At 44.1% G+C, this 16,589-nt stretch overlaps 1 protein-coding gene across 1 annotated transcript; it reads left to right on the top strand.

Moving 5' to 3' along the window:
* The first annotated feature begins 4,890 nt into the window (after nt 1-4,890).
* Nucleotides 4,891-13,655, top strand: LOC142777270 (uncharacterized). Its single transcript, XM_075881588.1, has 3 exons — nt 4,891-5,226; nt 7,642-7,695; nt 13,488-13,655. Exons 1-3 carry the CDS (start codon nt 4,942-4,944, stop codon nt 13,539-13,541), a joined length of 393 nt encoding a protein of 130 aa, XP_075737703.1. The 5' UTR covers nt 4,891-4,941; the 3' UTR covers nt 13,542-13,655.
* The last annotated feature ends 2,934 nt before the right edge of the window (nt 13,656-16,589 follow it).

The following is a 16,589-nucleotide window of genomic DNA, read 5'->3' as shown; positions in this document are numbered from 1 at the left end:
TGAAAACAGTAAGTAATATATAGTAGTAGTAGTTCGTGGCACGGCCAATCATTTTAGGTTCGATCCTTTTCTGAGTTGCGATTCTGAAATCGATGCCTGACCAAGGAGTGACGAGGCAGCTGGAAACGCATGCTTCAGCAATGCTGACTGGTCAGACATACGAACGTCGCATGCGCGTTACTAGTTCGCAATAACCTTACCTCCAAATAATCTCATTTGGGCTCACAACTCACGACGAATCACACGAAGCGGTACAACGAAAACGCAGGAATGACATGAATGCACTGCATGAACCAAGCTAAACAAACCGGGAGAAGCTGTTACCAAATCCCGGCTGCGGCGGCTGAATTTCCGGTGCAGGCGGAAATGTTGTAGGCCCGTGTGCTCAGATTTGGGTGCGCGTTAAAAAACCCCACGTGGTCGAAATTTTTCGAGCCCTCCACTACGTCGTCTTTCATATTCATATGGTGGTTTTGGGACGTTAAACCCGGTATATCTATCTATCTAAGCTGTTGCCAGGAAGCCAGGCGTCGCCGCAAGACGGTACCAGATGTAGACATCATGATGGCAACACTAAAATTAGTGACGACATCGCTGCTCGATCATCGTCATTCCGCGCCTGAGGCGGGGACTATGAGCTGGAGTAACACGTCAAAATACTCTCGATGTCTGATGGCCGGGAACGCGCCATCGAGGGTTGGATGCTCTTGGCCGACAAAATAAAATAACTTCTACGTAACGGACACCATTCATACTTCGCTAAAAAACTTGTGCATATCAAGTAATCGAATGAACGCCCCATCTCGAGTTAGAAATTTGGTTTCGCTGCTGCTATAGGTTGAAGTTGTTGAATTGTGTCGTAATTCCTGTTTGGTTTCTCTTTGGCTCGCTTTAGTTCATGCCTAATGCGTAGAATGCGAGCGGTGATTAAGGACTAGCCCTTCTTTGTTTAATGTGGTGGTCTAGAACAAGCGATTCCTAACAGTGCAGTACAGAGTGCTTGACGAGCAGCCAGAAAAATCACTTGATGGTATGGGGTTCCTAATTTACGAGCAGCTAGAATATACCTAAAATGAATTCATCACCAGCCTTCAACATATCTTTTACCGTTATCGTTACTGTTTCAGGATGTGGTTCAACCTTAGAAAGTTTACAAACGACTAGTATGAACTTTCGGGGTGCAATGCAGGATGGCCCGAGCTTCTCGGGCAGCCGATTTCGCTCTGAGCTCACTTGCGGTGACCGTGGCATGAAGACAGTGTGGAGCGCGTGATAGCGGCGTTGATAAAAATGGGTACACGAATGCGCGTGGCGTTGGGAACACATGTGAGACATTTGCGGCGGTTATGAAAGAAACATCACGTGCGAGCACGAGAGCGCCACCACTCACTCTACATTTTAATGGTGCAGCGACGTCAGCGTGATTGCCGCGCTATGTTTTCGCCAACTCAACACGCGCGTCCCACAGGCGTGTTAGCGGGAGCATGTCGCCTTTTGCACAGGTTCTTTCCTTCCACATGCAGCATAGAAATTTCCACTTTTCAAGGCACCGAGGCTGCACACGCAGCTGCTCATTTCGCCTTTATAAAGTGTTGTGCATAAACGTAAGGACAGGTGGTCACCAGGGATCCTCGTATCTGGTCGGCAACGCGGCTGTGATTCGATATATCGCGAGCAAGGTGAAGTTGAATAAGAGGCATAGGGAGGTTTAAAATAACGTTCGTAGGTGTTCCGGGCGTTGCTTTAGTTGCGGATGCCATATGAGCTTCAGAATAGCGTTTGCTTTCCCTAGGGAAAAGTCTAGGAGTTTTAGCCCCGAGCGCCAACCCGTAAGCACGGAAGCTACACACAGCACTTCGCGGGCCTCGCGGGCCGCGATTGCCACACGCTATTTCGGATTTTCTGCGGGTTGGCCGCGAACGCGAATGGTGGCTCGCGTTACGACGCATGCGCAGTGGCAGCGACCGCACCGCAAGGGCTCGCGGTGCGCTATTCTAAACCTCCTATATAGTAACCACATGGTGACATAACCTTTACTTCTGCGTGTGTGTGTGTGTGTGCATAGTCTGCGCGATAAAGCTAGTAGACCAACCATGCGCTCGCTGGCGTTGCAGCGTGAACACTGCTCCTCGGCAAGAGCAAAAGTGGAGGGCGGACACGATATTCGCCGCGGGCGTCTGTCAATCAAACGGATGGACGCATGAACTCAGATACAAACTCATTGATTCTGAGAAGGCCCGAGTTCAACTCGTGACCGTGGTGGTGCAGGTGTGACTGTCAAGCGTTTGATGCGGTGAACGCTACGCGGCCACAGAGAGAGAGCACCCCTGCGCACATGCGACGCGCTTTTTATCGCCCTCTGTCGGTGCACGTGCTTCTCCTGAAACGCCGACTGCGTCTCACAGCGTTCGTGTGCGACGTGGACCGCGTGTCACTGACACGCCAGTGCGCGTTTCTTGCAGTGCAATTGTGAGCGTTCCCGCGCTCTTGTGGGACGCAGACTGCGTTCTTGTCGACGAGCACCGCTTGAGAGGGCTCAGCTTATGGGCGTCTCTTGCACTGACAGTCCCCAGTCATGACAGGGTGCACTTCTGCACTCAGTGGAACAACAAACAAATGAAAGAAGATGCGTCTCGTTTGAAAACACCGCCCAACTAAGTTGTTCGTCCTTGACGCGATGACTGGTTCGTTCGTAACCATCAAAAAGCAGTGCGCTGAGGGGTGGATTCGACTTTTTCTTACTGTTGGCTTGTTAATAAGGGTGTGCCACCAGAGCTTGGGTAGATCCCGAGTTTCGCAGAACTCGGCCGATGCTGCATAGCGCCCCTATCTGATACACCCTTTACAGTGGCCACGTTGTATGAAGAAATATCTCTGTCAAGATATACAAGGTTTAATTAATACCTAACAAATACCTAACAGCCGCTTTTCCGCGTGATATGAAACACTACTCACATCCCGGTATTCGTAGTTTTACCCTTAAAGCACAACTTGGAGCACCAGAAATAAAAATGCACATTCTTCTCATGTACATCACCATACATAGTGGGTACGATCGTTGTGAAGCCGATGTTACAATACACAACGAAGTCTAGCTCCCTGAGCGAAGCAACCTGCTGAGAAATTGGTTCTGCAGAATCCCGCGAGGTGGCAGAAATGTTCATTCTTCTCATGTACATCACCATACATAGTGGGGACGATCGTTGTGAAGCCGATGTCACAATACACAACGAAGTCTAGCTCCCTGAGCGAAGTAACCTGCTGAGAAATTGGTTCTGCCGAATCCCGCGAGGGGGCAGAAATGTTAAAAACATAAATTGACAACCTACCGTTTGTAGCACGAAGTCGCCAGAAAATCCATATGAAAATGTTCAAATCGCTAACATAGCCAAGTGAAACACGGCGTTTTCCCTATCTCGTGTCCGGATCATTTCTTAAGGGGTTACATTGTCAGGTTTCGCAAAACGTATTATTACTGATCTCGAGAATGAATGAAATCTATACGCCGATTTCGAGATATCTTTTGTTTCCTGGTTATGTTTCAACACATGCTATTTGCATGAGGTACTTCACAAAAAAAAATAAAGTGCTAGAGAGCTGCCACATATGTGTATCTTGTTGACATATTTATTAAGAAAAAATATGAATCGAAGGCAATCGCGCGTGGAAAGGGCCGCGTATTTGGGCCCCTCACTCTACCATGTTCTCGTGAATGGGATATGCGGGGCTGTTGTGCCAGTTTCGTATTTATTCGAACGCGCCTAACATTCTGAATCGAAAGTACTTGTAATATGTGCGAATGGCAGCTGTCGAGTCGACGTTGGAAATTTTCTGAGATTTGAACTAAATGCCAGGGTCAAAGGTTTTATTCACAAAAATGGAGAGGCTCGCAAGTACATCTGCAACAAAGACAATCTATAAGAATATTTGAAGCCTTTCGGCGCTCTTGAGTGTGCGATCAGTCAAATAAAAGTCTAATCTCTCTCTCTCTCTTTTTATTGCGATATAGGCGTTTAATTAGGGTATATTATCTTGTACGCATTATTCTTTCCCTCTGTCTTCTTCGTCCTCCTCGCTGCATGTGACCGGCGGAGATGTGAACGTAGTTCGGAATAAAATTATATGACGCCGAGCAAAGATTGTTGGTAATTATCACGTCGTATTGCTTGCACTCGGAGCTCAAATTTGTTAAAACCCAGATAAATAAGTTATGACTGGTGAGAAATCAAATAAAATATGATGTTAACTGCTGCGAACCAGGAGGAAGAGACACACAGTATTATCTTGACTGTGCAGGTGTTTTTTGAAACTTTCATAAGTCCATTTTCAAAAGTAAATCACTTCTGCAACAATGCTATCTGCCAATCAAGAAAGCAAGAAAGAAAAAAAAAACACCTGTATCTGGATGTTTCATCGCAAAAGTCATCGAAAGACGATAGTCTTGCGTCTGGGGAAAGTGAACAAAACGTTCATTTGATGTTCTGCACGAGAAAATCGGTGAATAGTATTCTGAAGGCACCGTGTTATAGTGCCTCGATCCATGCAGCTGAGGCGAACGAGCGCATCCGGGCACGTGAGAAACGAAAGCGCTATGGCAGTTATCTTCGAAAACGAAGGGTGGCGTGCACGCCTGTCTCGGAGGCGGCAAAGTGTAGAACGCACAGTGATGGCTAGGTGCCACCACCGTGTCGTCTTTGCAAAGCATTGGAAAAACATGCCTTTTTGTGCATAGCGCTGCACTGTCAGTGTAGCGTGGTAAACGCTAAGGTCCTTAGAATTACTTATGTATGCCTTCTCTAGTAAAATAGACACACCGCATAATATTGACGTGTCTTATTGGCCTCAGATATGCATAATATTTCCTTTTTAATGGACAATTGCAGAGTGAGCACAGGAGCAGTGCACACAGCCGAATGGCTCACAATCTTCGCCCGACATGCTATGCGGACGTTGGCGTTGTGCTACAATCATCCTTCAATTTGCGAATCAGTCCGGAACGACACCTACTACGAGACTGCATGTGCAGTTCGTCTTGGCGATTACACCGGTGCTTCTTTCGACTACCCCCTGTCTGGTACTGCGCTATTTGCAGACGTGCCAGCACCATGGTCAACGAGAGCAGTGCAAGACATGGACTTAAGCAACCCTCTGAACACCGTCACCTTCAGTGAGCACGGAAGCAACGCACGCAGTAGAATGGCTCACAATCTTTTCTTCAGCCCACAGGTTTGTAGTCATTCTCCGCTGTGTGCAATAAAGAGCAGTAATCGATGCCTTCTGCTTTTACCGAGCTCGCAAATATTTTGTGCAAATATGCGCGAATGTGCTTAAACGTCTCTGCTGCTTTTATCTGGCAATGTTGAATGTCTTCCAGGCCCCAAGATCATTTGTTCAAACGCTGAGAACGAGACAGGCCTGTTAACCACTATTACTGTGATGCTCGGAAAAATTAGCACTCAAACATCTGATCTTGCTCAAGGGCAGGTTGAATTAAAAGCGGATGTTAAGGATATAAATGCTTGTCAACAGAGTATTTAGGTAAAGCTCGATAATATTTACGAACGTCTTGAGGCCTTGCAAGCAAACGTTGCTACCATAAATAACTTTGAAGAAGGCATTGTGGCTGTTGAGAGTACTGTCGACCAAGTAGCAAATTATCTAGACAGTACCCAGTTTCGTCTGGTTGACTTGCAAGACAGAGCCCGACAAAATAATTTAATTATTCACAGTATTACTGATGAAAGCGAATCATGGCCGGACACGGAGAAAAAAAACACTTTCTGTGCTTTCTTCAGCCCTAGGTCGCGAACCTGATCTTGTTGAGCGTGCCCATCGCATCAGTAGATTTTCACGGCGGAAGTTCCATCCTGTGATTGTGAAATTTTGTTTTTTATGGCTATGAACTCTGCAGGGTTGTCGCGTGGTTACCTAAAGTTGAAAGACATTTCCGTGAACAAAGATTTTTCACCAGCGACACGGCAGAGTATAAATAAACTTGCTATTTTGCAACCATTGCCGCAATCACCTGCTTATCAACTCAGGTACAAGAAGCTGCTTGTTAACAAGGAATGTTACATCTACGACTATAAAACAGATAGCGTTAAAAAAATAACTCGCGAAAGCCCACCTGGAAGGCTTCCTAACCACGCGAACACCATGACCCGATAGGGCTACTTGAGGGGACGTGATGTACAGCCTTCTAAATCAAGTGTGTCTATTATTCTGGCTAATATTCGAAGTATCATAAAAAAATGCCAAGATCCTAACACTGTTATCGATGCATATGGGGTAGGCGTCATTGCTCTAACTAAGACTTTGTTTAATACCAATGTTCATAGTATTGAATTATTAGATAAGTCGTCTAATTTCATGTTTTATCGGTGTGATCGCACTAATCGTATTGGTGCTGGTGTATTACTTGCGATAGCTATATTCATTTCCTCTTACCCCATTTACATTTAGCCGATTTTGAATCCACGTGGGCTTGCGCAGAACTGAGACAAAGAAATTATTTTTAGTGTGTGTTACTGCCCCCTTCCTACTCTTCCACACTTCAACTTTTGTCTCTGAGCTTCATGACGCCCTTAACGTCATAATAACACGGCACTCTACTGCACTAATATTCCTTCCAGGTGACTTTAATTTTGCTAAAATCTCATGGTAATCGGAAGTGCCTGTGTTAAGCCCCTTTTCATCACAGAATAGTGACATTTTAGGTCTTTGTTCTACTTTTTCTTTAAGTCAACTCGTCATTAAACCCATCAGGTCACTGAATGATAATGCGAATACCTTAGACCTCATTTTAACTACATGTTCAGACCAAGTGTCGTCGATATCTTATTTACTTGGTCTAAGTGACCACTTATTACTAGCGTTCGACATTAAAGCTACCAAAGTTACAAATAGTCGTACCCCAAAAACCATTGGCGAATACAGTAAAGCCAACTTTGAAGTAATCAACAGCAAGTTATCCGAGTTCCTAGACAAATTTACGACAGATTTTTCAGACCGAAGCGTAAATAGCACCTGAACATATTTAAAACAAGAGTCTATGAACTAATTGAAAAACAAGTACCAAACCATGACAACATCTCCGATGCTGGCGCACATTGGTATAATAATTACTTGCGCAAACTATCCAACTGAAAGAAAAGATTATATCGTACGGCTAAACTAACCCTTTGAGAAGACCGTTGGGCAACATACAAAAAAGTTAACAGAACTTACGTTGCAGCACTGAAACAAGCTAAAACTTACTTAATGGAGACCACACTGCCATTAATGCTCCATAATAACAAAAAAAAAATCTGGCGCGTTATCAATCATGCGTCAAAAACGTAAGTAACACTGACTGATCTAGAGTCTCTATCGCTGCGTAAGAATGTCCAACCATTCTTAACAACGTATTTTGCAGCAACTTTGTCCTATACAACGGTTTGTCAACACCTAAATCCGCCCCTTCACAACTACTTACCCATGGATGACATTGTCATTGACAGCGATGGCATTGAAAAAATAATACGGTCTTTAGAGGTTTTCGCAAGTCCAGGTGTCGACCTTACTATGCAAAACTTTTTAAAGGTACAAACGCATACTCATTTTTGTCGTTGTTACTAATTTTTCAACGGTCCATTGGTACAGGTGAAATTCCTGACGACTGGAGAATTGGGAAGATGGTTCCTATTCATAAATCAGGTAACAGCACTTCTCCATACAACTACCGCCCAATATATTTAACCAGTATCCCATGCAAAATCTTGCAGCACATTCTTTACTTTGAAATTTTTCATTTCCTTGGCTCAAGCTTTTTTTTTTTTGCACACACAGCACGGGTTCCGAAAAACGCTCTTTTGTGAAACACAACTAATTGCATTTACTCACAAGCTTCATCTCATTCTTGACTGCCGCTCATTCGCTGACTGTATCTACTTGGATTTCTCAAAGGCATTTGACAAGGTTTGCCACAAACTGCTTCTATCAAAACTAGCGCAACTGAACCTTAGTCTGAAAATTCTAACGTTGCTAAAACATTTTATCTAACTGATCTCAGTTTGTAACTTGGGATGATCATACTTCACCCAGTAGCTCAGTCGATTCACGAGTGCCTTGAGGTTCGGCCTTAGGACCCCTTCTTTTTAAATTCTACATCAACGACTTAACTCAACGCGTTACTTCTAACATTTATTTGTTTGCTGATGACTGTTTGTGGTCTGTGAAATTTCTAACGACCAGGATGTAGCCACCTCGCAAACTGATCTTAACGCTACTTCTGACTGGTGTAACGACTGGCTAATGACATTAAAGAACAATAAATGCAAGGTCTTACGTGTAACCTGTACTGCATCCAACCCACCTGCATACAGCTTAGCACCCTCCTTGAGTCAGTAACGTCTTACCGCTACCTTGGAGTACACATAACATCATACTTAACTTGGCATCTTCGTATAAACTATATAAATAACAGCGCTAACCGAATGCTCCGATACCTACGACAGGATTTCTCTTCTGGCCCCGCATCGCTCTAACAGATTCTTTACAAAACCTTGATTTGTTCCAAACTTGAGTATGCTTCTGCTTTCTGAGATCTGTGTACTGCCAAGCTAGTTGATTCCATTGAACTTGTTCAGAATAGCTCTACTCAATTTATTCTTCATAACTACAGCGGAACTGGTAATATCTCCTCCATGAAACTAACCCTCAGTCTGCCATCACTTTCCTGACGCCATTATTTTTTCTCGACTCTGCCTTTTTCAAAAAGTTTATTTCCGTATCAGACATCTTAAGAATGAGTTAATCACTAAACCATCCTGTCACTTCGTTCGCATTGATCGCTTCCACAAAGCTGGAATCATTTCCTGTCATACTGAGCACAGGCCTCAGAAAGTCTCAACTTCCGCCCATCGCCGATAGGGGCGAAAAAATTGACGGCTAAAAAAGAACCACAGTGGCTTCGTTGAAATCTGCCTTCTTGGACGCCAAAAACTCTGCTAGGGGCATCATTGTCAGCTCAAAATTTAAATCGAAAAGAGCTACGATTTAGGCAAAGAATTGCCCTTTCCTATATGATTGAAAGGTGACAATTGAATTCTGCGTTGTGCGTAGTACTTCCGAGCACTAAATTTGTTTAGCACCATTGGAGTTAGACTATGTATTTTCTGATTGGTGCCGCTGACGAAGTATAAAACATGCACAGTTGCGGTTCGACGGGGCCAGCTGCGCGCATATGCGCAGTTAGTTTTCATCCGATGGTTGGCGTGGTCTTCGGCGTTCCGTTTTATTTCTAGCACGTTTTTATTCGCTTTGGTAAGTCACCCGCAGTTGCTGTAGTTATAGTCGCTGTACTGCTGTTTGGTGCCGCAGTAACTGTCATGACGGTGAAGGCATCGATTTCTGCAAGTTCCACGGCGATGACAGGTAGATTATTTTTTGCCAATGTGCACATATTTGTTCATTTGATTTGTGATTTTACTCTCAGACCTTGTTATTGCTGTCAGCATTGTGTATCTGTGTGCTACGTTAATTTGCACTGATCCTGCTTGTGTTCAAATGCTCGCCCTTTTCTCGACTTTCGCTCCACCGTCATTTCTTTGCAAAAAACCCAACCTCCTTGGGTCCTCAGCTTTACCGCACCATGTGATAATGCGATAAAAAGTGTGGGTGTTAAGCCATGCTCGGCGAAAGCAGGAACTGTAATTCGAAGCTGTTGCTGAAGCACCTCATGCTGATTTTTACGACTGTTTTGTATTGACAGTTCCTGCTAACGAGTGACGCTTCTCTGTTCGTTTTGCCTCTGAAAACGAAAGCGTGCCGTTTGCAAAGAGACGATGATGCTTCTAACGCGATGGATTTTTTTTCTTTGCATTGAAACATGATTGCTGGTTTGCTGTCGATAAATATTGTTCTCTCTAATAACTCGTGAGTTGTTCTTACAGATGCGAGCTGCCAATGAATGCCTTTTTGTTCCACGTAACTTTTGTACGCACAGGTACGGTGTTTCGAAGGGCACTTTGGTGCACTGCTGGGAGTTTCGACGCGCTTAAATCAAGCGGGCGATAGATAACGAGACACCCGTACACTCTAAACACGGTTACCTATATTGTAACTTTTGGGCATCAGTAACTTATGAAATAAAGATTACAAAGGAGTTTATTTTTTTGTTTTCGTTATTTTGCGGTGCCTAAAAGTTACAAAATCTACATTTCGAGCAATGCATACGTTACCAGCGCGAAAAGCGCAGAGTAACCTGTCCGTAGTAACCTATGAAAAACACTGTAACTTATGTGTACACAGCCTCACCGCGTCCCTCGCCAAAAAAGAGAGAAAGGATAAAAGCATGGTGAAAGTATACCGCATCCGCAAGCGCGGGTTCTCCTCCGCTTGGCGGTCGGCTGCGTTCGGCGCCATGAAGTCTAGACCGCGGGAAGGCGCCGCCACGACAGGCGCAGCGCATATGCACCACGTGCATAGCATGCAGCGTGCAGCGCCGAATCGCCCGGGCAGCACGCGTGAGGCACGCCATTTTCTGGCGGCGCTAGCAAACTTTGTTTCAATTGTTTCAACGACCCCGGCCGTGGCGGTCGCATTTCGGTGGAAGCGAAATGGTAGAAGCCTGTGTAGGTTCTCAGTGCGTGTTAAAAAACACCAGGTGGTCGAAATTTTCGTAGCCCTCCACTGCAGTGTCCCTAATAATCATATCTGGTTTTGGGACGTAAAACCCCAGATATGATGATTATTAAATGTTTCTTTGTCCAAAAAAAGTTCTCGGTTTGCTGCCTCTCCCTTTTCCTATGGCTTGTTTCTGTATCCTTTCGCATGTTCACGAATGCGCACGCTTCGTTTTACGGCACCGGAGTTTATTTTACATGATTTCTCGAAATTTTACATGATTTCTCGAGTTATGTGTCGCAACCTTTCAGAGGCCAACTGCGGGCACGAATAATCGTATTTGAGTGGCCACTGCGCAGTCCATGCTTAGTTGAACATTTAAGCCAGCCGGTTCGACTAAGGTGCCAGTGCAGTGAGAGTAAGCCCAAACGCTGATACTCCACTGATACTTTTGTTCGTCGTTGTTTTGTGCGCCGTTTTGCTGGTTGGATAATATATTGTATACAGGTCACATTGCAGCATATATGAGAGTGGCCTTTTGAGTCCTTGAGAAAGCACGAAGGACATTTTAATAAAGGACGTTTTGAAAGTAAACTATGTCTTTTCGATTGCTGTATACCGTTGCAATGGTTACATTCCGAAAGAAAAGTGTGTAACCTATATAAACAAAATTTAACCTTTAATTTTGTAACTATTAGAAAGGTTACAAATGTAAAGGTTACACTTATGTAACTTTTAGGTTATAGGTGCACAAAGATGACAAAAGTTCACCTTTGCATAGGTTACCATATTTAGAGTGTAGCCCTGCACGAGTACCGGTCTCTTTCGTTCGCTTTTGTTCAAAAAGGACAGCCATAGAATAAATAATCAGCAAAGGCAATCACCTAGGCGCATACGAACACGGTACGGGATAAAAAGGCTGCCATTTTTTTCCTACCTAAAAGAATGAAACATCAAATTTTGTTTTTCCACTCCCGTTTACTCAGCGCCATCTCTTGGTTGCCCTCGGCAGTTCCATGCGCCACCGCTGCTTATCTTACGTACTGTTGTCAAGGCTACAGTTTCCCTTCTCTAAGTGGTCCTTTATTCCATGCACACCACTGTTGTCACAGTTTTATTCCGCGCACATCACAATATTGGAACCGCCTTCCCGAAAGCAACGCCGCCATTTAACATCGTCAACTGTTCAAAGCTACATTAGCTAACACTGTATAAATAGGAGACGAAGAACTTGTATTTAATTATTGTTTTCTACGTTTATTGTTTGCCTTTACTTGTTTTTTTACTCACACTACTCTGTAATGCCTTTGGCCTTCAGGCTACTAATTAATAAAGTGAACGAAATAAATGAAAGTATGAACGCTGAAACTGGAGCAACATTGGTGGGCGAGGCGGATGGCGTTGGATCTTCATCGTCTCTGGTATCGTTTTGGTGGATAAAACAACAAACGGACAGACAGGCAGACCAAAATTTTTGCGTTTAAGTACCCCAAGAAAGACTGTCGTCTTTAAAAAAAGAAAGCAAAAATGAAAGAAAGAAGTCGCATCACCTATAACCTTATCGAATTGGGTTCATGAGAAGCGCGTCCAGTTTTGAAGTGCTCGATGTCGGTCCTAGATGGCGCCTCACTCCCACACCGTATAGCGGAATAAAAACTAAGTGATGTGCCTCGCGTGTATGTCCTTGTGGACACGATAAGGCGGGAGGCTGCATTCGATTGTGCTATAATGAAATAGTATGTGAAATGAAATCCTTATAATACATAAGATGGCTTCTGGTCTGCTACAGTGATATCCTGTGTGCAATCACATACAGGCAAGAATTACGTGCCCTATTCTGAGGAGAGGCACCTGATCTGTCATCTACGTCCATATATAGGCAATTATCTCCAATAGACACAACACAATGAGACTTAGCGAAAACCGATAACACCCTGTTTTGTATATTCACTCGTCACGCCACGTAACTAATGACACCAGCCTCTTATTCATGTTTCGTGTGCCTCTTAGTGACATCGGAAACATGAGAAGCATAAGTGAGCAGCTTTGAGCAGTGTTTGCCGGTAATCCTTGTTTAACTGAGCTAAGAAATCAGAAAGTGCCGTGAGTCAATATGAAGTTATCTAAAACAAAGAATCGAAAGGTAGGATCATCTTTATCGTTCATTTATGTTCGTTATTGTTCTTTCTTCAACACTCGTCTTCACTTCATTAATGTATTTAAAATATATAATTTAAATACCATAAAACTTCTTTCGCTAACGTTTTAACACATCGTCATGGATTACAACCTCATGCACTGACACACCACCTTGGTCTAGCAATTTTGGTGATAGACTACGTGGGATGAAATCCCGGCCATGGCTGCCACTTTTTCGAAGAAGGCGGGAACACTAGAAGCTCGGGTGCTTAGATTTAGGTGCACGTAGAAGGAACCTTTCCAAGGCCCGCCATTACACCTTCTCTCATAACCTTATAACTGTTTTAGGACGTAAAATCTTATATCAAAATAATAAATATTATTGTATACTATGCACTGTTGATGAGCCAATCACCTTCGTTGTCTTACGAACTATTGCTGCTTGTAGTTGTTGAAGATTGCGGATGCTATTGTGCCCAAGTTGCTTGTAGAGGGAATATCTCTTCCTCCTCAATACATAATATAACTTGGTTAGCTTTCGTTTCTCATAAACTGCATAACTATTTTGTTCAATCTGAATAACAATATCTGCTGATTTAGGTCCAGAAACCAGGGTATGATACAAAAACACCGTAGAGGAATAGAGGAAAGCGTAAATATTGATCATCTTTCTTTATCGTGCAAAGACATCACATGCTGATTATGAAGATGACATAACGATTGTTTTTTTTTTCATGTTGCAGATGGAAAACGGCTTCTCTGCTGAAATTCCTGAAACCAACGTATTTTCGCTGTAAAAAAAAGTTCGTTTCGAATGAGTATGCAGGAAGTCCAAGAGCGACCGTTTTGTACCTTCCTCGATTTGCCACAAAAAGACATTAGGGGAGGTAATGTATTTTTGATTGCAATTATTTGACATTGTTTTTCTATTTGTCAATTGCACAAGGGTGCGTTTATTAGAGAGTTTAGACTCCCTGAAAGCTAATAAAATTTGAACGATTTGCATTGAGCAGGATTCCTCTATTCTTTAAAGGTACTCTAAATAAACGTACTTATCACGTAATAAGTTTCCAGACAACATATGAGAAAGGTGTTGGAGGTGGTGTGTCGTGCGAAATTGTAATCTACAAATATGGTTTTGCAACTGTTACGAAAACAGAGAATAAATGTTCTGAATGGAGCCGAGTTTTCGCAAACAAGCGCCGGCCTTGAATTTCGTCGAGTGGCGTGGCGTCTTTTCTGTTTTCACCCCTGCTGGACGTGCGCCGTCATGTACGCGTTTTCGTTTAGTTTTTTTTTCTGTGCTGAGTGCGAGCAACCATTTTTTTCAAGCATCAATTAGCTTACCTCTAGGCTATCCTTGAATGCGTAAGACGCTGCCCAGCGAGTGTTCAAACCGAACCAATCCTCATAGTCGTGACATCATCGGAAGCTGGCTTCGCTACTACGACACTGACGGCTTCGACAACGCACGTGTCGATTGAATTTTGCTTTCTTCTGACAGAACTAAACGCCTATGCGTCGCTGGAGGAGAAAAAAACTACCCACGTTCGATGTTGCAACGAAGCCATTCGGAACTTTGCCAATCGAACCACCACGTAACAAATGTCAAGGTTGCGAATGAGATTGTTCGAAGGTGATGCTTGCGAGCGAAACAAGTTTTCCCGCGTTGGCAAGCCGAGAAGACACAAGAAAAGAGGCAAATAAGCCCCCTCTTTGCTCGGTTGAGGAAGGCGTTTTTAACTACAGCTGTAATTGCGATGACCTTGCCGCTTTGAGTCGGAGTAGTTTTTTTCTCTCTAGGCTGACATGCGGGATGGACGAATCGAGCGAATGAACTGCGCAGTTGCCGGGTCCCATACGCTTTTTTGTTGTTTTTATGTTTTTTGCGCGTAGCAGGCAACCACTTTTAGAGGCCTGTAAGCACAATGTATCCAAGAATACGGCCCTTCCGGCGTACTGGTGACACAACGTCCAATCAACTCCACGGCTTCTTCACGAGTACTAATCACATTCAAGAAAATAACCACGGGCGTAGAAGTGAACACAGCTTAAGGGCGTCGTTATCTACGCATGTAGTGTGATATTGCTCTTGAACGTGCTGCAAGTAAGTTATAGATTACTTTTGCGACTATACACCCCTGTAAAATATAATAAATTACATCGACGTATCAGGCCCTCAAAAAAGACTGAGCAGTTACTTGAAAGCGGCAGGACAATATTAGGTTACTTTCCTCTGCACATAAAGCATTGTACAAATACAGTGAATTGAGTGAGCTGGCATGTCTCTTTGTCCAGCTTTTGTACCACTAAGACATTTTGCTAGTCTTCAATAACCAATGCTTGTACGAAATGTTCGCTCTCATTTTGTTCGTTTCACTGCAAATTGGTCAGCAGGCTCACTGAAAACGTGCGTGAGTTACGTGCTGTGGAGAAGGGTGATGTTAGATTGCGTGAATACCTTGAGCAGAAAGCCCGTCATTACGTAATGAGAGGGTCGTGTTTGACTAAGTTATACAGAACAGTGATTCGCAGGGGCTGGTCCTCGGTGTGTATACCGAGGTGAAAGAAATTTCGGTCTATTCCACGCATTGTTGTAATCGCTTTCATGCGAAACAGTGAGTGAGTGGCGACCTATGCCACATCTTTCTTTTGCTTTTCGGAGCAATCATTACGAGCTGGATCAACGCCTTTGTGCAAATTGAGTAGTTGCGTGCCAATCATGTGCTTGCAAGGCGCTTCGAGTTCACTGACGCCGGGTACAAGATGATCCTTTCTAAGATCGCTGCACACGTTAAAGCAATTACATAGGTTTTACCGAAACGAAGTGCAATCTACGTTGCGATGATGAGGTGCCCACTATGAGCAGTGGTTGTCGTCGTACTTTTATAGGGTCGACCAAGGCTTGACTATAGCTTGTTGTGGCATAGTAGTCATTATATGCAGCGTTTGTCAGACCGCGTCTTGGCAAACGTGTTTGTCGAAAACGCGTGATTAATACAGTTACTAGTACTGTCTTGAAACGCCATGTTATGGGGGGGGGGGGGTGATCGTCGCAGGCACTCAGCTAAAAGTGTCTAATGTTAAGGCTCTTCCTAAGTCAGAAGCGCACATGATAACATTTTGCAGAAAACACCAAATGTGTGAGAGGTCGTGCTTTAAAAATATTCAAAGGCAAGTGGTTAAGTTACGCACATACTGTTGAATTAAGTAAATACCGACTATAAATAACATCCCAATGAACGACACCCTCTGACTTAGTTTTCGGCCAGCCTTTGGAACATAAAACACTCGGACCTTTCACACATTGTCAATATCGGCGAGAGTTGGACCCGCTTTACTGCGCTAATGAAAGAGCTTCTCGCTGAAGCGTCATATTCGTGACAGAAGCACATCACAGACGCAGAACAACACGGCCTGGTTCATGCAGTCGCAAAAAGAAATACCAGCATCTGAGGCCAGCAGGGGTGCAGGTGGAATTGTTTTTCGGGGAAAGGGGGCACTTTTTAGATTTCGAGTGAGGAACCTTCTAAACATGGTCACTTTTCGTGCTCCGTGCTATGACGAAGACAACCTCGGGAGGGGCGCGGGCCTGGAAAACTACCCTTTGGCTGCTCTACTGGATGGGAGACTCACCAGGCTAGGCAATCTTACTCTCTCGATTGGTGGGAGCGTGCAGGTGCACGTCTGCTCGACAGAAGACGATGGCAACGTATGTGAAAGTGGGTGATATCAGAGGTCATGCCCGGAATAGTGAGCAGGCCTGAATTATTTTTGCAGGTGGTGTTATCAAAATGAGGAAGCAGAGCAAAGCTTTGTATGTGAGGGAGCCTTCAGTTTTTCTC

This window comes from Rhipicephalus microplus, chromosome X, assembly GCF_043290135.1.
Source record: "Rhipicephalus microplus isolate Deutch F79 chromosome X, USDA_Rmic, whole genome shotgun sequence".
Taxonomy (NCBI): domain Eukaryota; kingdom Metazoa; phylum Arthropoda; class Arachnida; order Ixodida; family Ixodidae; genus Rhipicephalus; species Rhipicephalus microplus.
The sequence above is the reverse complement of the archived record's forward strand: the minus strand, read 5'-3'. Positions and strand labels throughout refer to the sequence as shown.

What these genes read in the sequence shown, in the direction of transcription:
- LOC142777270 (XM_075881588.1), top strand. Translation starts at nt 4,942, where the DNA reads ATGCGGACGTTGGCGTTGTGCTACAATCATCCTTCAATTTGCGAATCA. An exon ending in ATCTTTTCTTCAGCCCACAG is followed by an intron (nt 5,227 to 7,641) that starts GTTTGTAGTCAT and finishes CCATTGGTACAG; the next exon opens with GTGAAATTCCTGACGACTGG. An exon ending in GGTTCCTATTCATAAATCAG is followed by an intron (nt 7,696 to 13,487) that starts GTAACAGCACTT and finishes TTCATGTTGCAG; the next exon opens with ATGGAAAACGGCTTCTCTGC.